General features: G+C 37.6%; 1 protein-coding gene across 1 annotated transcript in view; it reads right to left on the reverse strand.

Annotated features, from left to right (window-relative positions):
• Positions 1-27,797, reverse strand: part of LOC121413912 (dynein heavy chain 8, axonemal-like) — a 117,946-nt gene that overhangs the window by 31,449 nt on the left and 58,700 nt on the right. Inside the window, exons 49-67 of the mRNA XM_041606916.1 lie at positions 27,086-27,336; positions 25,915-26,160; positions 24,237-24,389; positions 23,648-23,761; positions 22,802-22,968; positions 21,897-22,083; positions 20,614-20,721; positions 19,876-20,015; positions 19,179-19,310; positions 17,883-18,084; positions 16,955-17,094; positions 16,057-16,310; positions 15,152-15,297; positions 14,237-14,483; positions 12,050-12,070; positions 8,134-8,343; positions 7,432-7,673; positions 2,629-2,831; positions 848-1,085 (exon numbers count right to left, since the gene is read on the reverse strand). Of these exons, the coding sequence (XP_041462850.1) occupies positions 848-1,085; positions 2,629-2,831; positions 7,432-7,673; positions 8,134-8,343; positions 12,050-12,070; positions 14,237-14,483; positions 15,152-15,297; positions 16,057-16,310; positions 16,955-17,094; positions 17,883-18,084; positions 19,179-19,310; positions 19,876-20,015; positions 20,614-20,721; positions 21,897-22,083; positions 22,802-22,968; positions 23,648-23,761; positions 24,237-24,389; positions 25,915-26,160; positions 27,086-27,336 (3,401 nt within the window). The remainder of the gene's footprint in view (positions 1-847; positions 1,086-2,628; positions 2,832-7,431; positions 7,674-8,133; positions 8,344-12,049; positions 12,071-14,236; positions 14,484-15,151; positions 15,298-16,056; positions 16,311-16,954; positions 17,095-17,882; positions 18,085-19,178; positions 19,311-19,875; positions 20,016-20,613; positions 20,722-21,896; positions 22,084-22,801; positions 22,969-23,647; positions 23,762-24,236; positions 24,390-25,914; positions 26,161-27,085; positions 27,337-27,797) is intronic.

Genomic DNA, 27,797 nt, shown 5'->3' on the forward strand with positions numbered 1-27,797 from the left:
GATATTATGGATACAAATTTTCATATTGCTTGGTTAAAAGTGCATCTAAATCAATCACGGTGTGTTGGCTCCGTTGGTAGAGAGTCCGTCTCACAACCCGAAGGTCGGGAGTTCAAACCCTAGCCGTGTCAGACCAAAAGACGTTAAAAGATGGGAGCTACTGCTACCCTGTTTGGCGTTCATTGGTGTAAAGGGGATAGAGCCCCACCGATCTGGAGCTGCACAGTGGCTGCCAGGCCTTAGACCAATTGGGCAAAGCAAATTTTTGGAGTATTTCATTTCATGACTATTTTCGAACAATAAAATATGGACTTTCATCTTTTCATCTGAATTAAGCTTTGCTAAAGAGTCATTAATGTGAATTGTATTTGAGTTCACGTATCATCTATTTTGCCAATCTTAGTGTGATGGCCATTAAACTATTTTTCTGCCATCGATTTACTGTGAAAATGTTGAATTTTGAATATTTTGTATCTCTCTTGTTGTATACAAAGATAATGTCCTGACATTTTCAGCCCATTCCATACTTGAGAATGGATTTTATATAGCCAAGAAAATAGGTACATATTCTTATCAATTTGAGACCAGTGTTTATGTAAGATAATCAACACAAACAGTGGATTCAATAATGCAGTGATCTTGGTAAATAGCATAAATTTCAATAGCGCACTGTGGTAAAAGTAAAGATTCATTATATTGGAGTTTCTCAATACACCTGCAGAATTAGGCTAAATAATTGCGAGAAATGTGGATAAACCTCGGTTACAAACCAGACTCAAAACAACCTTTGTCACTTCAGGCCAATGAGTGCATACATGTATATTCAATGATGGTAGTCGATACTCACGGGTGTGTAGAGGAACTGGATGAGAGAAACGTCTTTGAGAACGCGACGTTTGGGGATCGGGAATCCCGTATCCACGCAGACTTGGTTGATGTAATCTCCAAAGCGTTGACGGGAGTCGGAGGTCATGCCGCCGCAGTACGTCAGGAATGCCGCGGCCGTCATGCAGTTGCTTAGCAACCATTCGTTGTCGGCGTTCTCGTCTACGTACGTCTGCCATCTTTCCTTCTCTTGCTGTAAACTACAGATGACCATAGGTGGGGTAAAAAGAATGAAACATGTGAATAAATTTAGGAAATAATTATTTGCCAGTATACTGCTTCAAATGACATACTTCACTTTTCTTCCTTAAAAGTAGAGATTTACACAAGGGGAATCTAATTAACTTAAAGAAACACCAAGCTTCATCTAATAGGCCTTGGGGGGTGTTTCACAAAGATTTAAGTATGACTTAGAGTCGCACTTAAATACCGAGTTGCACACGATACGAAAGGCTTGACCGCATTGGTCAGATCATGTCATGAGGATGCGCACTAATGCTTATCTATCAATAAGATCGCGCATTGCATATCATTTACGCGTCGGCATTTAAGTGCGACTAAAGTCACACTCAAATCTTTGTGAAACACCCCCCTGGAGCGGTTTCTCAAAGCTGTTCCTAAATCACGTCTGAATTTACACCCGACTGGTGACCCTCTCTTGTGGTAAAAGAATGATATATCCCTTTGTACCTGATTTAGCACCTAAGAACATATTGAGTCATGGGTAGAGTTGTGCTTAATAGCACTATGAAACACCGCCAAGGTTCCTACCTACCATCAATCAGTTGGATCTGGGTCCCCGAAAAAAAGTAAGTGATTAATCATACACTTGATTTTCATGATTGATTGTACATTGTAGTCAATCATAGAAAAAATGTTGCAGTTGGATCAAGCAGTTAGATCAAGTAGTTGGATCAATCAGTTGGATCTGGGTCCCCGACAAAAGTTAGCGATTAATGATACGCTTGATTTTCATGATTGATTGTACATTGTAGTCAATCATAGAAAAAAATGTTGCAGTCGGATCTGGGTCAGTTGGATCAAGCAGTTAGATAAAGAGTTGGATCAATCAGTTGGATCTGGGTCCCCGAAAAAAGTTAGCGATTAATGATACGCTTGATTTTCACGATTGATTGTACATTGTAGTCAATCAAAGAAAAATGTTGCAGTTGGATCTGGGGTCCCCGAAAAAAGTTAGCAATTAATGATACGCTTGATTTTCACTATTGATTGTACATTGTAGTCAATCATAGACAAATGTTGCACAATCATTTCTAAGTAAGCTTTCTGCAATGGGCCACTGGAGACGGCATTTCATCAATATCCGTCATCTGACAAGTTTCCTTGATTTTGATTGGCTAGGAGAGTCCGACTGCAAGGTAATTGTCAGATAAAACATCTGACAAATCCTTTTGTGAAACTCTTCCCAGATCCAATCACAGAGTAGCTTTGAAAGGTCAGCACAAGCAATGTACTATGAATGGACTGATCCACACTTGTTTGATATTCCTGAAACGGTCCAAATGCCCTCGGCTATGCCTCAGGCGTGTTAGAGCCTTTACAACGGTACCTCGTGTAATCCTTACTAATGCTTTCGATAATGTGTATCATTTGCATATAATTTTTGAACACCATTACCTAACAAGTTGTTGCCCCGAGTCTCTCTTTACTAAACATGCAGTCTCCAACACTAACACAAAATAAAGGAGTGCTATATAAAACTGTGTTTTTCATTATCATTACCTAACAATCATATTAGTTGCCGCCCGGAGTCTCTCATTGCTTGCAGATAGTTCGATCTCCAGCGAATGCTTCTCGACGACGGAGGCATCAAACTGCCTCTGGAGCTCGGTGACCTCCTCCTGTAGAATAGGGATATCGGCTTCAGTGTACTCCTTCTCAGGCTCTGGGGCAGGCTCCGCCTCTCTGCTAGCCTCCTTCGCATCCTGAATATATAAAATACATTAAAATAATGAAAACAAAGGCAGGGCTTTTGAGATCAATTTTAAAGTCGAGATCAGAAGCAGAATTTGTTGATCTATGCCAGTCCTGATTCAAAGTGGACAAGTTTGAAATACAAAGAAATTAAGCGCAGGATCTGAAGTATACTATCGTACAGATAAATTAAGCAAAAAAATATACAACTGTAGTGCATATAAGGAGAAAAAAATAGTGCTCATGAAAATATTTCAATTATTAAAGCAATGTTTTCATACAAATAAACCAATTGGTAAAATATTAACAAAAGATTTTAGGATTAAGAAGTCAAGATTTCTAATCTCATAATATAACTCAGCATATTCATCTGAAATGATGAAAATGCCGATTAAAATTTAGTCATAATGCCTTGTAGATTACATCATACCCAAACAACATGCGTAAATATATATATATTTAGGACAATCAAGCGATCCGAGCCATAGACCTAGGTTTATTAGGTGAATTGGATCAAGACATATATATGCTCATATAATGTATATCAATTAATATTTTTGGTATAAAATACAATCATGAGGTTTTCAGTTATAATGGAAGGGTGCATACATGTCCATTTTATAGAAATAGATGACTTATTCTTTGATATTTTCAATATCAAGATGCATGAACTAGGTATGAATATACATATGTTTATACATAAATAATCTTAATAGAGTGAGTGTCCTTAAATAAGAATTTTCCTGGTATTCTATATACAGCTATGCACCAATTCTGATGAAAGGGGCTTTCAAAAGATATTTCTTGCATTTTCAAAATGACTACATGAATCCAACAGAATCACAGAATACATTAAACTTCTTTTCTAATGGATCTTAACATACTACACCACTTGATTTTGTTTAATATATATTTTCAATTAAATACAAAATTTAAATGATCCTTACTGATAAAAACATGGTGCATATGTTGAAAATTGCACAACAAAAACAGCTGTATCATGTTTATTAGGCCTATAAGCACAATACATACTCTAAATGCTAACAATTTTGATAAAACAAATGCACAGACTTTGGTAAGAACCACCTCTGCACATTCCTATTATGCACAAATTGTCTTGGGTACATGTACAGGTATATGTCATTTTTTTAATGAACTATTTAGAAATTTACATGCAGTCAAGTAGTTATGTCTTTTGAAAACCATGCAAAAGGTATTGCTTGAGAAAAAAAATAAAAACTCATGCAAGAAAACAAAAATGCCTGGAAAACATCAAACATTAATTTAATCAAAATATGAAGAAAAAAAATAAATAGAACTTCCCTTTGAACTTGAAAAGAGCCTTAATTTTTTATAGAAATGCATTAAAAAAAGAAGTGAATTCTGAATGGAAATCTGTATGGTTACAGCATATTACAATTATGGCATTAGATTATAAATACGAGATCAGGAGGAAAACATTCTCATATCAGAAAATTCTCAAGACAAAAAGAAGAGAGAAAATATGAAGGGAATCTAGAATAGGTGTCAGAGCTTTCTCAATCATGATACACCTCAATTTAAGAAGAAGTTCACCCTAATGAAAAGTTTGTTGTAAAAATAGCAGAAAAAAAACAATAATGATAAATATTGGTGAAGGTTTGAGGAAAATTCATCAAAGATTAAAAAAGTTATCAGAATTTCAATTTTTTTGATTTGTGATGTCATACACTAGCAGCTGCCCCATAATTATGTTATATAAATGTAATATAAAATGAATAAATTTCATTTTTTAGTGATTTTTTAATGATATGAAATGTTTATGTTTATATACTGAAAGGTACAATAAAATCAATTTTCTGAGATGATGACATTTATTGATTGATGTGTATGAGAACTGCTCTCATGTGACGTCACAGATCAGATAATTAAAATTCTAATAAGCTTTTTAAATCTTTGATGGATTTCCTCAAACCTCTACCAATGTTTTTTTTAAGATTTGGCCTGCTATTTTTAAAATGACCTTTTTGTCAGGGTGACACCCCCCCTTAAAGCCTCTCTGCTTTAATAGCCCTCCCCCCCCCCCCCATCAAGCATCTACATGTAGATTATATGAAAGTGTATATACTAAAACAATTATGCTGTGGAAGGTATGAAAAGGAAATATCTTTAACTGGATATTTTTTTGCAATTTCAAATGCCATATCAACTTGAAGCACAAGCAAAGAATAGTCATGTATTTTCATGTTTGTTTGTTGTTGTCTTTTTATACCAAAAAATTTCCAAAGCATGGAAATGGCTTCAAAAATTGCAGGATATAATGATCTTAGTATGTATCTTTCTGATTTATTATTATTATTATTGTACATGTAAGATAATTGCTGAAACAGAGTTTATCAAGAATTTTCTTTCATTGCTGAAGAGAGGCCACTGGATATCAAAAATAAGAATATTGAATTTTCACAGAAATTTGGCGCTAATGTCAATGGCTACTGAACTTCTGCATGCAAAAATGGAAATAAACATGCACAAGACTTCGTTTCTTTGTAAAAAAATAAACATGAAAATGAAAAGAAACTGATAATGATACATATTTCAGAAAAAAATTTAAAACATGTTTTTCGATAAAATAATCACCAGAAACTACATGAACAAACTATATAACAAAAGAAAAAAGTATGTGAAGGCAAGACTAAAGAAGTCTAACGAAATACGCTAATGCATGCAGTCTTACCAATTGGCTATCCTGTGTATGGATATATAACATGCAGTTTCGAAAAGAAAAGAGGAAAGTAAGAAACAAGAAAATCATTTATTTCCACAATCATTCCAGATGTTAAGCACAAGAAAAAGCAAACACACACAATGACGAGAATTCTGAGAATTTTTTAAGCAAAGAGAGTAATCATGCCCCCCCAAAAAAAAAAATAATAAAATAGATTTCATAAGTCTTACTATTACATTTCTTAATATTTTTTTTTTTGTTTTTCTGTCTGTTTGTCACACTGAAAATATTCATTATTTGAGAATATCATGCCAACTAAACTTCATTTAAATTCTTCAAGACAAGAAATATTTTGAGAAAAAACAAACAAACGTGCTTTTGATTTTGAAACAATTTTTTTGGAGTAGATTTATTTAGTTTCCTCTTAGGTGATTATCTTTCTTTCTAAGTCAAACAAAGAACAAATTTTCATGTGACAAAATTTGAAATATGTTGCAGATTTGAATGGCGTTCCTCAAGAAAAAAGAGTTTTGACTTGCAACTTGTATGTGCGGGTAGTTTAAAACACTGTTCACAAACCATGCTTCCATTTATGTGGGCCATAATGTAACTAAACATCATCCTCAAAAAATACTTATTAACCATGTTTTTGACAACACAATGTTACAATAAATGAACCCATGAGGGGAATGTATCTTCATTTTCTGGGAAATAAAGGAAGGATTGTGTGATCAAAACAAGGACTTCCAAATCAATATATTAAAAAGGAAATCTTCCCCTTCACCACTTTCTTGCTAAATCCAGAGATGCCAACTTTTGGAAATCAGAATTAGGGAGGATTTGCAACCGCCACCAAATTATGTGCGCATAGCGCACATCTCGAGCGCGGAGCGCTCGACCCTTGCGGCCGGGGTCCAGGGCCCGCCTTAGGGCCCTGGAAGCTCTGGGTTTCTAGATGCTCTCTGGTGCAATCTGACCCTTATTTTGGGGCATTTCACATGTTTTGAAATAAACATTGTTCCCACTTTTTTAACATTAAAAATATCAAATGCATTTTCACATGTATATAAAAAATGAGGGGACAAAAGAAGTACCTGTTCAACAACAATATAATAAGGATGAATTATCACTATCGGCTATAGGCAGGTTATGTTCCACTATAAATCCAGTAAAGAAAAGCTCAGCGCTGGTCCCTTGCTTGGTGAAATAAAGACAACAGGGTACTAGTGGAGCTCGAAGGTCTTGACATCGCTATGTCCGTAGGCCTATGCCGTTTGCTCCCGACCGAAAGTGCTTCCGAATTATCAATCATCATGACCTCCCTGCTAAACTGAAATGTCCACGCTGCAAATTGCGCAAAATGCATGGTAAATTCCTCTTTCCGACTTCCGAACACACAGGTACTGGAGACTGTATTCAGTCTTATACTTCAGAGACCATTTCTTGGTCTTCTGTTGATTTTCCGCCATTTCGTGTCAATATCAACCCATCAATACGCCGAAATCACACACCGATATTCCACCGCATGACTCGACAAATCCAGTGGCCGCGAGCGCACACGCCTCGCGAAGCTAGCCGGGCCTACCGGCCTGGTGCACAGTGGATTCCCGTTGGGCATATCACATGCACCAGCTTTTCGCTGCTCCTTATTTGTCTACTTTTCACACAGAATTTAGTAGCAGCGAACGTAATGGAGTTACTACATGCTTAAGTTAGCAGACGATACATGTCCTTCCAATCCAATTTGATCAATGCAAAAAAAAATCGTAATTTCGGGAGGATAAGGATGGTAATCGTAAGGGCGGGAGTTGGGATGAATTTTCGGGAGCCTCCCGATGAAATCGGGAGGGTTGGCATCTCTGTAAATCGCTCTTCAAATTTCAACTCACTTAAGAATGATCCCTTACCCTTTCATCTTTCTCCTTCTGCAGCCTCTCTGTCTCCCTCTGCTGTTCCTCGAGCTCCTTGACCTGTTTCAGAAGATCCTGCAACGGTCCGCAGTGATGCGTGTACTCCACCATGGCGCAGATATAAGCCACCAGGTTACCCGCATCCTCGGAGCTGTAGCGGGTAGCAGCAATGGTGATGTTGGGGGCACCGTCACCCGGAGAGGGGCTGCGTCGGGAAGAGGGGGGCAGTTTTGGCCCACCTGGGAAGAAGAATGATTGCAAGTGGGGTTACAAGTATGAAGAAAATCATACTTGGGTAAAACTGATTTCTGACAATAGGAACTATATGACTGAATGAAATGAATTGTAAATATATATGAAATTATGGATTGATTAGCTGAAATGACAATATATACTTAAATAATGTTTTAAAAAGTTTCAAATAATAGAAATATGATTTATAATCAACATTATGATCATCAACATCATCATCATCACCATCACTATCACCGTCACCATCATCATCACCACCAACACCATTATTACCATCAGTACCATAACCATCATGATCATCATCATCTCATCATCATCACCATCTTCACCATCATCACCATCATCATCATCATCACCATCATCATCACCACCATCATCATCATCATCATCATCATCATCACCATCATCATCATCATCACCATCATCATCAGAAGAAGATGAAGCTACCTGGGATGTCAAGCAAGGAACCTTCTCCGGTGACACCATCACCATCCTTGCTCTTACTGGGAAGGTAATACTCTACGTTGGCCAGGATGTTGTGCTTGAGACCGTTCTGCCAAGGTACACCATGAAGCATGTCAACAAACTTGACAGAATCCTGCAGGAGCACTGTGATCTGCTTCCATCTCTGCTTGTCCGAAGCTTGGTCTTTCCCCTCTGTCATTCAAAAACGAGACATCAAAATTATAGCAACATTGTAAAGACTTGCAATGCCATTCCTCTTCCAATAAAAAATGTCACACAGATCCAGTTTTCTAGCCTACAAATCTTCCCTTAAAGCATCCCTTTTTCTGCAATAATTCCTTTTTATATTTTTTCTTGAACATATGATTTCATACTTGTGGTATGTGCTGTGGTACTTCTTCTTTTCAGCACTTCAAAGTAATCATACCAGTAATTATTCTTATTATGATTAGTAATGGTTTATCATCATTTGAATATGTGGTTTTACTATGGAAGGCCACATGTGACGATTTTGTCTACCCTCATTATGCCTTGAATTGACCTTTGGTTTCATGCTCTTAAATTTATTGCATTCATCATTTACAAGAGGTTACAAGAAACCTACTAGAATCGACTGACGGTTTTCAATTTTCAATGGCAGCTACTTGAATCAAATGTCCGAGGAGGTCTTGCGTGAACCTTATTGGCAAATGGCTCCTAATATTCATGCACATTCAAAACATACATCCATTTCATAAAAAGCTTTTCATTTTATATTTTCTGTTGCAAGTGCTAGACCAGCAAATCAATAAAAAAATTGCAATTGATTGCAAGAATTATGACTGATTTGGGGCCTACAAATCAATTGCAGATGATCATAATTTGTAAGCAACTGCAAGACTTCTGAATGATTTTAGGAACTGCAGATTCCTTGCAATTGACATAAAAACTCTGAAAGTGAAAAGGGTGATTCTCAATCATGTCACCCCAAATCATCATCTACTTCCTGTGATCTGAAATGTTTGTGTTGGCAGTTTCTATGGCGACTAAATTGACATGCATGATCAGCTGACTAGGAGGCATGCAGTACTTGTCCACACAATGTTATACTCCTAATGTGAGATCTACGGTACACTTTTGCTACTCTGGTCACTGGTATGAGGGGAGGGGGGGGGACATAATGGCATTTGGGAAGAGCACATTCAGCACATAACTAGAGTAGCATACTAAAAGTGAAACATTGCAACATAAACATAGAAAAAAAATTCTTGCAAATACATGAAACAAATAATTTCCTTGATTGAGCGCAACTAATTTTTTTTTGTCACTACTGCAAGCAAGCATCCTTGAATTTCTACGCAAATCTTGGAATTTCAAATTAAAGAAATGATACTACTTCAACAACTGCAATATAATAATGCTATGCATAACAGCCTGTTATATGTACAAAAAGTGTAATGCAGGTCGTCTACCATAATTCATCTTTAGAATATCTTTAAAACTAAATTCATATCACGTGATAAATCAAAATATGGTGATAGGCAATGATATCAAGTGCAATACAAGTTTTAGAGACCCATGTGTAGAATGACTAATGCTGTGCAGAAATAGTGCAAAAGGAAACCTTGGCAATAATGCTAGTTTTTTAATCAACAGGAGAAAAATCAAAGATTGTCAAAGAAGTGTCAATTAACATTAGACCCTTAAAATGGAAAGAAGCAATAGGATTTGTAAAGAATAATCATTAAATACACTTCAAACTGGCTGGAAGTGAAACGTCAACTTCCGTTGAACAGGTGATGGTTGGTCTTTGAAGATACAAAGATCTATCTTGAAATGTACCTTATAGGAGGGAAAAGCAAGGAGAAATGACAACAGTCCCAATCACTCCCTAATTTAAGATGTTATATATGCATGGATCTAGTGAATTTATATTTTCCACGAAATGTGTAAATAATTTTAAAAATTACCAAAGCCTATACAGACGAAAAATTCTCCAAAGGCAAGCAGTTTTCGAAGTTGAAAGTCATAACTATATATGTACATGTATTACCCAATCAATAATTCAATTCAAATTGCATCGTTTAAGAAGAAGGTTACTGTACTGCATGTCACCATGTGATTTTTTTTTTGGGGGGGGGAGTAGCTCTTGAAATAACTCAAAAGGAGATCACAAAAAGTCCTTTTTTCAGGACAAAGTGATACAGTAACTGGTGTGTTGGCTCAGTTGGTAAAGCATGTCTCACAACCAGGAGGTCGGGAGTTCAAGCCCCGGTCACGTCCGACCCAAAGACATTAAAAGTTGGAAGTTGCTGCTAACCTTTTTAGAGTTCAACAATTCAAGGGATAGAGCTATGTCGATCTGGAGCTGCTCAGTGGCTGCCAGGCCAACGATAAGTTGGAAAAAATGAATTTTCGGACTATTTCTACTTCTAGTTTGTGTTTCATACAATAAAATATGGATTTTCATTTTCTTTTAAAAAATCTTCTATTAGAATGATGAAATTTTTATTTGAATTATCATTAGGGTTATCACATGGTGATATAGGGTAAACGATTCAACTATCATTCCATAACGAAAACAGATTATATCATAATATCATTTTTCATGTTTTCTATTCCACACCGATGAATTCATTGAAAGAGTGTAATCGCCATAAGCATGCCAGAACATCTAGGTGTGCATGTAGAACAGCAATGGTCGACTTTCTTTCCACCTACCTGGTTGAGGATTGCTAGTTTCTTTGGGCGTTTCACCGGTTAGTAAGGGTGCTGTTTGTTAAAAATTAAAAACTGGTAGTAAGGTTAGTGACAACCAGTACAGCAACTCCTGAAGTTTGATGGCTTTTAATAGTACAAGCACAAAAAAGGGCCATCAAAATCATTACCATCAGTATTATGGGTAAAAAATTGTCAGCATTACCATCATTATTATGGGTAAGAAATTGACAGCAAACATAAAAAGTACAACTGGCTTCAAACGTTTGAATGTTCAAATCATGGATTAAACAAAATATGAGATTATTGCAGATCTCAAAAACTTCAAAAATAAAGAAATTTTATCAAATGTGGATGTAATCTAGTATATGAACATTCTTGAAGAAATAAAATTAGGTGGCTTTTGGTATTGCATTCCAGAAATAGTAAATAATAATAGTACATTTCTTAAATACGCATAACACCTACTGGTCTCTATGTGCGAGTGACTAAATCAAACATTCTGAAAGAGGTGGGTTTTTAACTGAACTTTGAATTTCTCAAGCTGGGTAATATTTCTTAATGTCGGTGGTAGAGAATTCCATTGTGCTGGTGCAGCTTTCTGGAAACCATTGGAATGAGATTACAACCCTACATGTATTGATATTTATTTTCCATAATCTGTCTCGCTTTTTTTACAAGAATCCACAGAAATTATTTTATTCATTATTACACAGTATTCAAAACAAAAAACAGGTGATCACTACCTCGGGGTATAAAAGACATGAATATTCATCCTTCTGTACTAGGACACAAAATTACGACAATTGAAAAATCAAACAATGGGCTTTGATCCTGCTATACAATGTCCATAATTGCTATAATAATTGTTAATATGTTCGAGTTGGATTGTAATGAAAGATGGCTTACAATTTGGTTCTGAAATTAGAATCCAGATTAAAAAAGTATATAGACTTGTGATTGCCATCTTCCTGCATCAGACCCTATACACTATACAGTGTAAGGCCTTGACAAAAGGCTAATGATATAGAAGTTGATATACTAGTGCATTCTGATGGAGAATGATAGGCATATTAGTGCACTGAAACAACACAAGTTAGATGCAATTCATATATATATAGATTAACACTGGGAAAATCAAACTTGAATAAAAAGCTTAAGAAGACAAAAGATTTACAACAGTTCTATAAAAAAAACTTACTCGATTTGGACCCAGTATCTCCTACATGACGTAAGGATAGGCCATCGAAGTAATAAAAAAGAGTCCAAGATTCAAATTAATAAGCAGACAATTAAAATGCTTCAGAATTTTGTATTTTCCAAGAGATTCTGGAGCAGCATTGTCCATTGTCAATTTTTTTGGCCTGGCGCTGAGCACAGAAAACCAATAATTAAAAGTAGCTATGATATCAATTATAACTTCCATGGGAACAATGATCAACAGCTAATACAGGATGCCATGGACGTTTAATACCAAAGTGTGGTAATAATTTGACAATTTGGATGATGTGTGTCAATTCTATACAATGTCTCCCTCGTACATAATGAATTCATGAATTCATTAATTTTACCTAATTTGTTAACCCAATCGACAAAAAAAGTATAATTTAATCTTTTGTGGTGTTGCAATATTAGATACATGTACATGTAGCATGTGCTTTGAAAGGGTGTTAACCGTTTTGATTTTTTTAAGTATAAAAATTGCATGGGTGTTGTATTAAAAAACTTTAATCAAATATAAAATCACAAATAACACAAATCTTGAGTAATATAGGAGAAAAGGAAACAAAAACCAAAACAAATTTGCAACAAAAAAGTTAATTAATCTTTGCAATTAGAACAGGAAAATATAAGTGTGAATGTGTGCTGTGTATCAAAGAATTTAACAGCACAACAATTTAAAAATTAACTTTTTAAGTTTATAGATTTCAGAGAAAATACATGAAATTATTAATACAGAACTTGATGCATCTTGAATTTGTGATATGACTTTAAAATGTTGAAATTCGAAAGATTTTGATTTCTTTAAAACTTTTTATTTGAATAAATTGCCTGAGAACAGCCTGTCAAACGCAACATATCTCAGTACGAACGAACGAAAAAGATAAATCAAACAAATGAAATACTATTAAAGGCAAAATGAGACTTTTCTATACTTCCACATTTAACTTGATATTTTATATTTATGTACACGTACAGTATACATTAATGTCAGACAGACAGCAATGGCGTAATTTCCTTCAGCAAGAAATTCATCCACATTGTGCTGCACTCAACCCAGGTGAGGTGAATTGGTACCCGGCAGGATTAATTCCTCGAATGCATGAGGCAGCTCGAGCTTAAACCAGGTTGATAATCGAAATAGAATATTTCTAGATAGATGGTGCTACATAAATGCCTATTATTATCATCATTATTATTATTAATGTTATTGATTCCTCTGAAGCTATCATTCCATTCATGCCTACCATTTTCTAATTTGCAAGAGAATGACATTTAGAGCTTCCATCCCGCACATGTACCTACAGACATATAACTTTTACAAGAAGCAGACAACATATATTACATTGAACTATAATGCATCAAGCTGGGGAAATAGTTATTTTTGCAGATTGCTTTGGTTATTAGCAACAACTGAGGAGCGTTTCATCAACATTTTTGTCCGACAAATTGTCAGATCTGACAACTTTCCTTGATTTTGATTGGCTAAGAAGCACTGTTGCTATAGAAACTGTCAGATAAAATGGGACTTGTCTGATTAAACGTCCACAAGTCCATTCATGAAACGCTCCCCGAAATCAAATGTTAAGACATCTCTGGGTTACTCCCAACATAGACTGCCTGCAACATCTCTATTTTACCATTTTACATTCAGGTTGAAATTAAAAGATGTCTTTCAGCAATTAGAACTTCCCTAGCAAGTGTAATATTTCTATTCAAACTAGAGAAACATCCATGCCCTAACATGATGGTATCAAGTAATTTTCCCCAATTCATGATAATAATACATTGTTACCATGGCAACTCTGTACCTGACACATTTTAAAATGATGTGATGCCCATTTTCACCCAAGACCAATATTTATGCCTAGTTTCATGAGCAAAAACTGAAGAAGCACTAGTTCTGCAATATTTTCCCTCAAGTTGTTAGCATATGTTGTTACCATGGCAACACCCAATGCAATAAAAGAAACAATGTCTTTCCCATATTCACTCCAAGACCAAGATGCGTGCAGAGTCTAATGAGCATTGGACATGAACTGAGGAAGTAGTTTGCTTCGCAATATTTCCTTTGGATCATTACCATGTTGTTGCTTAAGCAAGCAACACAGTGGCCAAAGCAAAAACAAAAGGATATGGCAAATAAGCAATTTTGGAATGTACTCACTTGACTTCCATTTGGAAGGGCTCTTCATGCCACCGCTGGATGACGTCGATTGTCTTCCAGAGATCATGGATGATTCTTCATTGGAGGGTAGGTGTAAGGTTCTTTCTCCTTGATTTCCTAGAGGTTTGTTCTTGCCAAGGAGAGCCATAACCATCTCCATGACTTGTAGGACGATGGGAGGAGGGTTGGTGAACGACTTGAGACGCTCGATGCAAGGACGGTCGACCTTCTCCTTCCACTGCATCACCTAGTCATACAACATATACCAAGAAATATCCATTGTTATTGGAGATCTAGCTAAGCATTATTTCATTCAAGACAATTCAATCTTTTCATAATACAACATATATGCAAGTCACAATTTTTTACATTACATTAACACCTTTAAAGGCCAATGCTGGCATAATATTCTCAGAGTATAGAATGTTAAAGTCATATTCAATTAATTTTTTTTATTTTGAATTTCAAATCAACAATCTGAACTCAATATGACTTTATTAAGTTATTTGTCATATTCTATTAAGTGGTAAAGGTGAATATCATCAGAGTATTGCCACTTTAAAATTGTTGATTACATTGGCTTCATAGTGGCCCAAATTCTTAAGTCCAGTTCAACTTTGGCCATGGCCTAACTCTGTGCTAAATTCAAGGGAAGGTGAAAATGTCAAAATTATGTTTTATGTATTTGTTTATGTTCACTGTACGTTTCCCTCATGCTTTATTGATTAAAAAAAACTATTCACTAATTAATTAATGCGGCCATAATTGACTTGGTTTTGAAATGAGCTGATAAATGGAACCTGTCCTGTAAGAGATTTGTATCACGATTGGTTATCAAGATTTAAACCACAACTTTAGGCCAGAGTTTCATTATACCAGCGTTCAGAGAACAGGCCAATGAGTCTCTGGTCCTACCTGATCATGTATTTTCTGAAGAGTAGCTCGACACTCGTCTACTTTCTTCCTGACTGTAGCCAGATCCTCCTCGATAGCAACCTTCCTGGATTTGAGATTCTCCTCCCTCATACGATCAAATTCTCGATCGTACTCGTCCCGTTCATCTGAAATTATAAAGAGTTGTTTGTGCCAACAACCATTTTCTATTTCTTCTTCTACTTCAAGAGTTAACAACGGTAGCAAAATGTGCTATCATGCCCATAATATTCTGTGCACAACTTAATGGTTATTATTCCCAGGATTCCAGAGGGGGCTGTTGGACATAAACTGCACTGCGGACGGTGCCAGCTGTCTATTAAAACCAATATTATATATACAATGCAGAAGCCATGTTCTGAATGCCTGAACACTGACGATTCTCAGTTCACATATCCTTCACTGCTGCTTGAAGATTCTGGCAGGTTGTCTCTGCCAACTTCTGCTGTGTGAAGTGACGTCAGCAGATGTTTTGGCAAGCACCGATGTACCCAAACGCAGCATAGCGTACGGTACGTGGGCTGTGAGTCTGTGCATGCGCTGCACAGCCGGCTTATTGACAGCTCCGTGCAAATTACTTCAATGGTCTCCGCAATGAAGATGGTGGAGAGTACAGCATGTAACAAAACTGTCCAACAACGCCCTTTTGAATCCCAGGAACGATTGATTACCTTTAACACCTGGCGATCATTTCATCAACATTTATGTCTGACAAGCTGTCGGATCTGAAAACTTTCCTTGATATTGATTGGTCAAAAAGCGCTGTTTAACAGAAACTGTCTGATAAAATAATAATCGGCTAAAACGTCAAATACATCGTCTCACGAAACACTCCCCTGGTATCAAAATTAAATTTGTCAGATACAATAACAAAGTAAACCCCTCACCATCGATCAGGAGCTGATCTTCTACCTCCTCATCGCTCTCGACCTCATTCATGTGGAGGAATGCACTGAGGCTGTTACTGGCCTCCGTGTACTGGGCTTTCGTCTTCTCCAGGATGGTGGCCTTGGCGGTCAGCTCCTGGAGGAGATCAGCCGTCTTCTTACTCGCCTCCTCGTAGAGGGTGTGCAGGCGACGGATGTCCAGCCGCTTGTTCTTGCAGTCGCTGTAGGTTCGGGCCAAGCAGTTCAGGGCTTTCCTGCAGGATGAAGATAAGGTGTACATTACGCGAATCCTGTGTTTAAAAAATACCCCACCAGCTTATAACACAAAACTCCATTGCCTTGCGTGTTGTGTCAATGGGAGCTCAGGTGGGGTATTTGAAACCCCAATTTCAGATTTTGGGAGAGCTCTCGTTTAAACTGGGGTGGGGTTCACCTGACTGCTGATAATGCCTTGCGTGTTAGTCAATGGGATTCTCTACCCGGTAACTCGAGTGACATGACAGTGCAAATGCTGATCTAATTCTGCTGAGTGCAATAATAATAATGAGAAATTAATTTTGCTGCAACTCTTGTAGTTTTTTTTTTTTACTTCAATGAGATCTGGATTCATTCATTGCAGTCATGCGTTACTTTGCAGTCATGCGTTACAAATCAAATTTACATGTAACATCACAGCCAAGAATACCTCCTGATTTTCCATTTGTAATTATATACCTGTACCACATAAAAAATGCATTAACTTATTTTTCAGAAGATACTCATTCAAAATATATTTAAAATAATTCAGCTATGACATGTTTTTTTTTATAAGCTGGCAATTTTGAAGTGTAAATTCTTATTCTGATTCACTCAGTCAAATCTGAAATCTAAAAGCATGAGAAAAGTTCATATATCTTACTTGAGTCTGCCTACTTTGGCAGTATTCTCTTTGCTCTTGTTATTGTAGATATATCTGAAGCAATCCATGAACCGTCGGAACGTCCTCGGACCTACAAACAGTTCCTGTTTGCCTGGGCTATCAGCATGATAGTGTTTTTGCTACATAAAAATAAACAAATTCAAACAAGGAAAAGATTGTGAATTAGACATTTGAGCAAGTAACATACAAGAATGTGAATGTTGTCTGAACTTGAGAAGATACACATGTATACTGATTACCCTATTAATCCTAATACCATTTCCATTTTTGTCAGTTATTATCATCATTATCATCATTAACAATATAATTATCATCATCAACATTTATATCTTTATAGTAGTTTAGAATAGTGCTGGGCCAGGAACCGTTTAATTCAGAAGGGAGCATAAATAAGACAAATAAGGAGATTGGAAAATTTTGTGTTTACAGTCAACACAAATGTTACAGAAGGAATATGAATAGAAAGAGAAAAGTGTAATTAAACGCTTGCTACCACTTCCAGTGTAATAATGTTTTAAACTTCAGCTAATCATTACACATTCTAACTTGGCAACTCAATGAAAGCAAAAACAAAATCAGTTTCAATATAAAAATGGCAACTATTCATCCAAATATTCCATTCGCCATACAATGTGAGTGAAGATATATACATATGTTATATTTTGCAAGTCTGAAAATGAATATAAATGAATAATTGTCAATATAAGGATTGATTAATCTTTGACTTTTAAAGCTGTGTACATCCAGTGGCGGACCGTGACCCGGAGGAGACAAAGCATTGGGGGGGCACAGCATTGTTCACAGACAATGCAGTGCCCCCCCCCCCCCAATGCTTTGTCTCCTCCGGCTCACGGTCCGCTACTCTGTACATCTATATGAAACACAACCCTCGGTGATCAATGCATACCTTAATCCTCTCTTTCATGATGAGTTTAGTGTACGGTAGATTGTCGACCTTGTGGGTGTGGACCTTGACGATCTCCTTCTTGCCGTGGAGTTTGAGGGTGGTTAGTTTAATCTTCTCGTCCACGCTCCCAGCCCATGGGATCTGATTGCAGTCGCGCAGGACAAAGCTGTGTATGGTCGACATACAGGTCACTAGATTCTCTCTGAAAAATAACCAGTAAAAATCTCTTATGGGGGCATTGCAAAAAAAACTTGCAAAGAATTGGTCTATTTTCTTGATATTAATTGTAAATTTATGACTGTTGATGTAGAGGTAGGATTGATCCCATCAACCTCAGCTAAATGGATATCCATCAATGTCATAATTTCTAAGACAGGAAATTTGCACCATGTCCTTTGTAAATAAAGAGATTGAGAAGCACAATGAATTTTCAAGAATACAGTTAATGTAATTAATCTGGAAAATATTTTGAACAAACATGCAGATTAAATGTTGATATTGCTGGCTATCCATAGCTGTTGTTAATTGGAAATATCGCAACTCTTTGTAAGACGGGGCTCTGATTTGCTATAGTGAAAAGTGATCTTTCAATTGTAAAATTTAAACAGAGTATTTGCAAATGATTGCAAATATTTTCTTGCAAAACCTCCTCAGGATCAATCTTCAGCAAGTCGTCAGACAGTTCAGCAAATGATAGTGATAGGAAATACATGTATAGCTCGCTTGGTGGGTGTTTCATAAAGCTGTTTGAAAGTCATGAGTGCATTTAGGAATGACTGGTGACCCTTTCTTGGAAGCTACATGTAAATCAACACCAATGAAAATGTCAGTGTATCTCATTTATAATAAAGGGTAACCAGTCGTGTGTAAAATTATGTGTAACATACATGAAAAGCATCCCCCCCCCTGTACTGTGGAGGGGGTGGCATTTTCTCAAAAAATCTTAAGGGGAGAAAAAAAAGCTTGACGTGTTTACCAATACATAGATAGACTTACAGTGATTACAGTGACTTGAGCAATGCCACAGTTGAACTATCGCACCAGTAAAACCAAAGAAAACACAATAGTTTTTACCATTGCACTGCAAGAACTAAGCACTAGGGATATCATTACATAAAACAATATTGATTTCATATGTTCATGCTACTGTAAGTGTCACAATTTGTGTCAAAATTACACTATATCACTTAACTCGGCTGTGCTTCTCGGAATGACAAAATCAAAATCTGACCTCATTTTAGATTTTGTACTATTGCACTCTAAGGCATTTAATATTTGTATAATAGGGATACCTACCTTGTTTCTACAGAACTATCCTTGGCAAGATGATGTTTCTGAATGTAGTAACCTGCTTCTCCTAACAGTGCACTCTGAGACCAGTCGCAGACCCAATTCATCTGCATACCGCTCAATAACCCAGGGTATTGACTGAAAAACACATCGATGAGAAAATTACGATCATTCACATGAAAAAAAAATAAGTCGGTATAAAAATGAACCTGCAAGTAATTCTATATAACCTTGTACTTTTCTTCATCCTCCTCTTCTTTTTTCATGTTTCTCTTCCAGCATCATGCTTCTCTTTCTTCTCCTACTTTTCTCACCTCTCCTTGTCTCATTACATCATTCTCCTCCTGCATATAATTCTTTTTTTCCCTTCCATCTTCTATTTTGCGTTTGCACCATGAGCATCTTCTTTATGATGGATACTGGTGCATTACAAATGTTCATGTTATTATCATTATTTATTTTTGCCTCTTCTCCATATCTCCCTGAGCGTCTTTCATCATCACCACTGTAGCCACATTGATAGTCATCATCTCCTTCCACTTTTTCTTCAAAATCATCATAAATTCCGATGATATCATTATAACCATTCACATCATTATCATTACAAATTCCAAATACAACAATATATGATATACAATACTGCCCTAATCTTAAAGAAACTTCAGGTTTCAAAATTAAATTATAGATCAATGTCAAAACTTACCTCGGAGCTATCTTGAGTAGTCTGTGTGTTGGTGGAAGGCAGAGGATGATATGCAAATTAGTCTTGACCCTTGACACAAAGAACTTCATGGGGTCAACCAACACATTGGGGAAATGCCTCTTCATTGCCGGTGTCAATGCCTAGTAGTACATCAAGAAGAAAAATGAAATAAGAATATTTCACTCAGTGATTTATACATTTTTTTTAAATTTTCACCATTCATTTATTAAATTGTATTTCTTTACATATCTCACTTTCTATTTTATTCATTCACATACTTAATACTCATTTGGTTTAAACAACTAAATAGAACATGACTTTCTCAGCTCTAAAACTATTCTGCTGTACTTTGGCAAAAGGAAGCAAGTTACAAAAGTATCATTTGTTGTAAATGAGCAATGTGTGTATGTCATCTACATAGGCATCAATGCAATTTAACAGCAAATTTTCTTCAATGTTTCCATAGAAAGATATTTTCTTCCTCAAATTTTGCCCAAACGTGCAACATACAAAGGGTGTTCCAGAACTTGACTGATATGTAACTTTCTTTCTTTCGCCAAAGTTGGGCAGTATTTTCCTTAGAAAAGTTTTGAAAAAATTGTTTTTCAACATTCAACTATTTCTAAACCAAGCCTTTAATGTCTGCAAGAACTGCACCGCTGCAAGAAAATAACTGTTTTTTGTTTTTTCAATTTTAGGATCCACGGATACGCCGAGAAGAAAAGCATGAGTAATTACCTGTAAGAGTCCATCCAGCTCATCATTAGAGAAGAGGGGAGGGTATTCCCCACATATCAAGATACTGTTAATTGCATCCAGATATACATCTTCCTTCAGATCACGACCCTACAGATCATAAAACAATCAAAAATGAAACTCGCTGATGATGAAGGGCTGAGGAAGGTTGCACCCTCAAAGGCTGCAAACTAAAGCTTACCAAAAATACAATTTTTTTATTGTGGAAAAAACAGTTGTTTCCTCGTGTCTACACAACAATCAGATGGATCTATTCTTCTTCTTCTTCTTTAGGTATACTGCCAAACGACCCACAGTGGGAGCCAACCGTGCAGGAAGTGCGCAGATGTTAATGGCGCGGAGAGAGAAGATGCTTTTTTAGTCTTTGCTTTGCTTTGTATAGATTTGAAGTACGTTTCGCTTGAAGGTTTCTATGTTCTTGATTTCGATGGTTGGGGGTGTGAGGGAGTTCCAGTCTGGGATGGTTCTTGGAATGAACGAATACTTGTAACAGTTTTTGTTGGTCGAGATGGGAATGAAGCTTATGGATGAAGATTTCCGAAGGGGCCTTTGGACCGGGCTCAGGACTTTTCGCACTGGAATGGCTAGGCGACCCGCAAGCGCCTCGCGCAAAGTTGTTACGCGACTTACTTTTCTGCGCAGTTGCAGCGGCTCCCAGTCGAGCCTCTGCTTCATGGCCGAGACACTGTTATACCTAGAATAGTCTCCGGTTACAAATCGAGCTGCTCTGTTTTGTATAGCTTCAATTTGATTTGTTTTCATTAATATATTATGAGGCCCTAAAGCAAAGAAAATCATGAGTGTACATCAATCAGCTCTTATCATTTCAGGAGATATGAAGTATTCCCCACAATTACTGAACAAAACAGAATACATAATACTTAGTAGATACATTGTAATAACATAGGTTGCCTTACCTAGCACCAGGCATGTTACAACACATTCTGACTGCTGAAACATCTTATTTACAACATGCCAAAAATATGCATAAATAAATCCATCTGATTCTACCACGGATTTCAATTTTAAGTAATTTGTAATCAAATTCTTTTTATATTCCGTGAGCTGTACTTTTGTACTGGTGTTATACTGTAATGATAATTGTACATGTATGGCACTTAACACTTTGTACATTTACTGTTTGGGTGACAATATTCATATTGTCATGCTTATCTCTCACATACCTCTATTGCAATTATGCAAAGTAAAGTAAATTTTGAATTTGACATCCATCTGTGGTAGATCCAAAAGCACCCTTTACTTACCGTGAACATGAGCGTAAGCATCTTGCCCTCCGTACCGGAGAGCCTGACCGCCGAGCGTAGTCCGTCAAAGAATGTATTCGCCTTGGTGGTATCCATGGGATGTATGGGCATGTCTGCAACATGAAGGGCTAGGTTCACCAACGTGGTGAGATGACTACCGATGGCACCGACCAACATCATGCTACCGCTGCACCATGGATGGTGGAAAGTATGTGAGGAGAGAATAGAAAATAAGTATTAGCCTTAGTGGTATCAATGGGATGTATGGGCATGTCTGCAATGTGAAGGGCTAGGTTCACCAACGTGGTGAGGTGACTACCGATTGCACCGACCAACAACATGCTACCGCTAAACAACGGTGGGGAGAGTGGAAGAAGCGAAAGAAAACTGGTTACAATCTGCAATATCTAATCCCAATGAAAATCTAGCCGTCCCTTTGACATCTATTTAGACGTACAAGGATAAGATGTATACTGCCTTCCCATGACAAAATGAAGCAACTCTGTCGACTTAATTTCTTAGTAAATGAGGAGGTACATGTACTCGCTATATTTCAAAAACATTAAAAATATACCATTTAGGATAAGTATCAGTAATTTAAAGGTCAAATTGGCCAAAAAAGTATTTGTGTAGAGAAACCATTTTTTTTAATTTAATTTTTTTTTTTTTAAGAGGATTGTACCTTTTTTTGGCTACTTGGTAACAACATAATTATTGCGATATGAATGTATTGACTGGTGATTAGTGTGTGTTCTAATTCAAGCGGGCCTATATTGCAATACTGCACTGTTGAGAATGATGCATTATGGGAAATGAACTTGGCCAGATATGGGTAGTTTAGGACTTGAGATGGGGCTATTAAGGATGCTGGTTTGTATGCACTTTAACTCCGAGCATACACCTACCCATGGTGGAAGCTGAGAACACGGTGCATACGGATCACGTGGTAGATGACATCATCGGAGAGCATGATGTTGAGGGTGACATTGCCGAATTCTTCGTTGTACCGGGTCAGGTGGGACAGGATGCACTTGTGAACCATCTCCAGGTTGCACACCGGCTGGAGAATAACCTGCAAAGAAGAAGAGAGAGAGTAAAGCTTGGAGGAGGTAATAGTTCCACCACAAGCTGTATACCACAATGCATTTTCTTGGGACGTCGTGGTCTAGTCATGGTCTAGTGATTATGACTCTCGTCTTTCAATCTGAGGGACGTGGGTTTCGATTTCCAGCCATGTCCTGTTTTTCTTCAGCAAGAAATTTGCCCACACTGTGCTGCGCTCAACCCAGGTGAGATGAATGGATACCCGGCAGGAAGATATTTCTTGAATGCCAGAGCGCCTGGAGGTAGCACGGCTATAAAAAAAAAAGCGCTTTAAAAATCCAGCTATAATTATTATCATTAAAAAGGGCCCATTACACAATGCTTAGTGATTGATCACAGGAGTGATCCTAATAATTGATCATACGCAATACCCAATGCAACTAATCATACGAAGGAGCCCTGTGATCAATTGCTAGAGGAGGATGGAAAGGAAACAGACCTTGAGTGGGATTCCTGGGCCCCTTCTCACAAAGAGTTGAACACTGCTACAAAACATGGCTCACAGAAGTTTTTGAAGGGTAAGTAACTACCAAAGGCTGTATTACTTTCAATACAAATCACAGAGAGTTACTGACTTCTCAGAAGTGATGTAATGAAAAAGAAAATTAAGGGCTTGCATTAGACAGTAGAACTTCAACAGAACCTACCCTGACTGTTTTCTGTGACATGGAAGTGACTGGTCTCTGATATCCTCTATGTTCGATAGGAAACGTCACAAAGTGTTCAAAGATGCCCTCATCCTCCTCACCCTTCGGGATCTCCTACAGGAAAAGATCAATACCAAATATAAAATCAATTTTATCATGTAAGTGCCAAAATATGGCCTATGCCTAATTACATAAAACTTAGCTATGGATTGTGTGGCTAACTTTAAGATTTATCATATAGTACACAATAATCAATTGTAATAATAAGTTTCTGAATTCTTATTTGTGTTTTTAATCTTATTGGGCAATTCCGTGAAATAATCAACCTTCTTGTTCATCCGACCCTCGTTTTTCTCAAGAATTACTTTACTTCATAAACTGACCAAGTCATGGCCTTTTGACAGCATTAAAGACTGACATAAGAACCAGAAATCGGAGACAGAAAATTTCATGGGGTCAGACATGGAACTGCCCTCTTACGAATGTTACTAATGTTACATACATAACAGAAAGCAAGGGTAGTATAACTACATGAACTGATATTTCCATTTCACGTTTACGACATCTGAGTAGAACTGTCATCACTTACCGCTTTGCAGATTTCCTCCAGGTTTTTATCAAACCAATTAATGTCTGATGTTCGGCACAGGCGATCACGCATTATCCTCTGAACCTCGTGTCGCCATAGCGATGCCACCATATTGATTTCTCCTCTGGCTTCTTCTGACAGTCTCATCAAACACTAGACAAAAAGAAGCAGATGATAAAAATATTTTATGAGACTTATTTTATTTCTATACTCATTTTATGAAATGGATATATGTGATATTTTTCAATTCATTAGTAACATTTCCAGATATACATATATATTAAATCCATTGATTGTATAAGATGCATTTTCAAAATATTTAGCAATAAATCTTATCAAACAGTGCTATTCTTGAGTAGTAGAATTAACCAGTTGTCTCACGATGGATCAAACGTACTGGGAAAGCGACGTTTCGTCTGCAAGCTGCTAGACCTCGTCAGGCAATGAGCAAAGACGCTGCTGCGCACGGGTTATATAGCGTCGGGAGCTATTGTCCGGCTCCACTCGGGCGTGAGCCGCGCTGTGATTGGCCGAAGCTGCTGGCCAATCAGGGTCCGCACTGGTGCTTGGTGCCCGCTGGAACGTGCACCACACGCTGTGACTAGCCGATGCAGCTGGCCAATCAGCGTCCACGTTGGAGTCAGGCACCCGCCAGTGCGGGCGCTGCGCGCTGTGAACGGTGGATGCAGTATGCCGTCTAATAGTAGGAAACCACTCATCAGGGATCTCAATGCCGCTGTCCCTGTTGATATTGCTCGTGTGTAAACGAATCTGAATTGCTTCCTAAATGCGCCGCGCATACCAATGCTTATCATTAGCGATGCAGCTGACCTCATCCCAGTTAGGCGGATGATCGGAGTCCTGTTCTGCAACAGCAGAGTGCTATTCTTAATTATTTTTTTATTTTATATTGTTGTTATATTAACATTCCATACAATCCATGATAAAAAATAACTGGTCAAACACAAAGTTCCCAGTTTTTACCAATTTTGTTTGGTTTTCCAAAATTCAAATATAGCTGAGATCAACTGATTAGGATCTACTGATTGAAATCAGATTATAAAATGGCAATATGGAACCGAATAATATGATTGGTTGAAATCTATCACATGACCAGTCAATTATTTTAGCTAGTGGGTAAATTAATTGTTCTATTGAATAGTCATTGTTTTGAGATGAGGGTAATTTATAAAATAACAAGGAGCCAGATCACAATTATAGAGAACATATAATCCACATCATATTGCTCTAGCATTAGAGTACTTGCACATGCTCATTACCTTTGAAATAGTTCATAAGCCCTCGGCTATGACTCGGGCATGTCAGAGCTGTTCCAAAGTTACCTCGGGTGCATAATTCTTACCAATGCCCTCGATGATGTGTATTGGCATCACCTGTGCCTGGGAGGCGAAAGGTGAACTGAATGACTATGACCCGCAGGTCTCTCCTCCCTATATAATTGATGAGGGGGTGCAGGTGGACCACTGCATGGGGATTTCCCCCAACTCTTTTCCCAACAGTGCAATGGGTTCTTAATGTGCAAAGGTGGTGGCCTCCATATAATGTCCTATCCGAGGGATGGAGTGATTTCCACTGTAACATAGCCTTCATCTATAGAACAGAGAAGGGCATTTTTACACACAACTAATGGACAAACATACCAATTCATCAAACCTACCTGGAATGTCTTGGAGATGTCCCTGAGGGTGAACATGTAATGGTATCGCCCAGGCATCGGTGTAGGACGCAGGACATTCTGGACGGAGGTCAGGAGCTTACAGGAGGCATTGACGATAGCGTCCTGGAGCTCCTGGGCTAGAGACTGACCGTTGTGCTTGGTCATGTTGCCATCCAGGACAGCATCAACGATGCTGCTCAATGCTCCTTCCTTAGGCTCGGGCAGGTGGATGAGAACAAAGTGGCGCTGTGGATGAAACGAAGAGGAAATATTTGGAGTTTCCAATTTCTATGATGTTGTTTGTTAACAAGGAAGGATGATTGGTTTAATTGATATTGAATCAATAGGATACAAAATCATAGGCCAGCATCCACATCATCATTACCACAATCATCAGCATCATCATCATCGTCATCATAATCATCATTAGCAGCATTATCAGCATCATCATTCTCTTCCTAATCATCATCTTCAGAGCTGCCAACCTGAACAAGAACATTTCAGTATTTTCAAGGCTGAAAATCAGTATTTTGATGAGGAAATTAGTATTTTCACAGGAATACCATAGGACAACAAATAAACTCAAACTTTAGAAATCAGTATTTTGCATGAAACCATCAGTATTCTTCTCTATTTTCAGTACTAAATACGGAAAATCAGTACTACTTGGCAGCTCTGCATCATCATCAAAATCATCATTAGCAGCATTATCAGCATCATCATTCTCTTCCTCCTCCCCATTATCGTAACCACAAACATCATCAGAGACGTATATAACAAATCATCATCATCCTCATCTTCTACATCCTCATTGCCATTCTCCTCCTACTCCACCTTATCATCATCATCATCACCATCATCATGACAATCCTCATTATCATCAATCTCTTACTCTTCCTCCTCATCATCACCGTCACAATCATCATTATCCTTATTACCAACATTATTATCATCACCAACACCATCCCCATCATCATCAGCAAAAGTAGCATTAACAGCAGACATCGTTCCCCTCCTCCTCCTCTTCTTCATCATCATCATCATCACAACCACCAACATAATCACCATAATCACCATCATCATCATCCTCATCATCACCACCATCGATCACCATCACCATCATCCTCCCCACTATTACTGCAACCAAGATAACCACTTGAAGTGTTCTCACCAGTAATCTATCCGGTATCTTCCTGCTGCTAGAACTGGGATAGTTGTTCATGGTGCAGGCAGAGAGAACCACCAGATCTTCAATCGTCCTCCACTCAAACGGCTTCTGCAGCGTGATCAGAAGTCGCTCATCCAGGAGTTGGCGCATGAGCTCGTTGCAGCGCTGCACACCGTGCTCATCACAGGGTGGGAGGTTGATGTCGTCTATGAACAGCTGGAATCGCTTGTTGTCCCGGGCACCATAAACGAACCCTGAGGAGAAATCAACAAAGTGGTAATTGTACTACAGGACGTATTTACGACCAGTTTAAACTCCAGGTTCCCTGACATTTGCTGCAATGACACTTGCTCTGCTGCTAATTCCACAAATTAAATGGAGTAACCAACTTAAGGAGAAATTCCAGTAGTTGCAGTGAACACTGATTTCATGAGAAAGTCTGTAAAACAAGGCTTAATTGTCACTATATCATCGAGGATCTAGATCTGGTACAGTTACATAAACTGAACTTTGTGAAATCTTGAAATCTACGCTGAAAAATGTTCACACTGAAGATCACCAACACAGATAGGCACATGTGGGACAGTGTATTAATATTGCTGGAAATAAAGACCCGACGGAAGTGACCGAATCCGCGCTTATTTTGCTTATTTCTCAGCAATTACACAATTTCTTCCAGAATCCTTTGGTACATATTTTTTATTCATACAAACAG

This window comes from Lytechinus variegatus, chromosome 4 (assembly GCF_018143015.1).
Source record: "Lytechinus variegatus isolate NC3 chromosome 4, Lvar_3.0, whole genome shotgun sequence".
Taxonomy (NCBI): Eukaryota; Metazoa; Echinodermata; class Echinoidea; order Temnopleuroida; family Toxopneustidae; genus Lytechinus; species Lytechinus variegatus.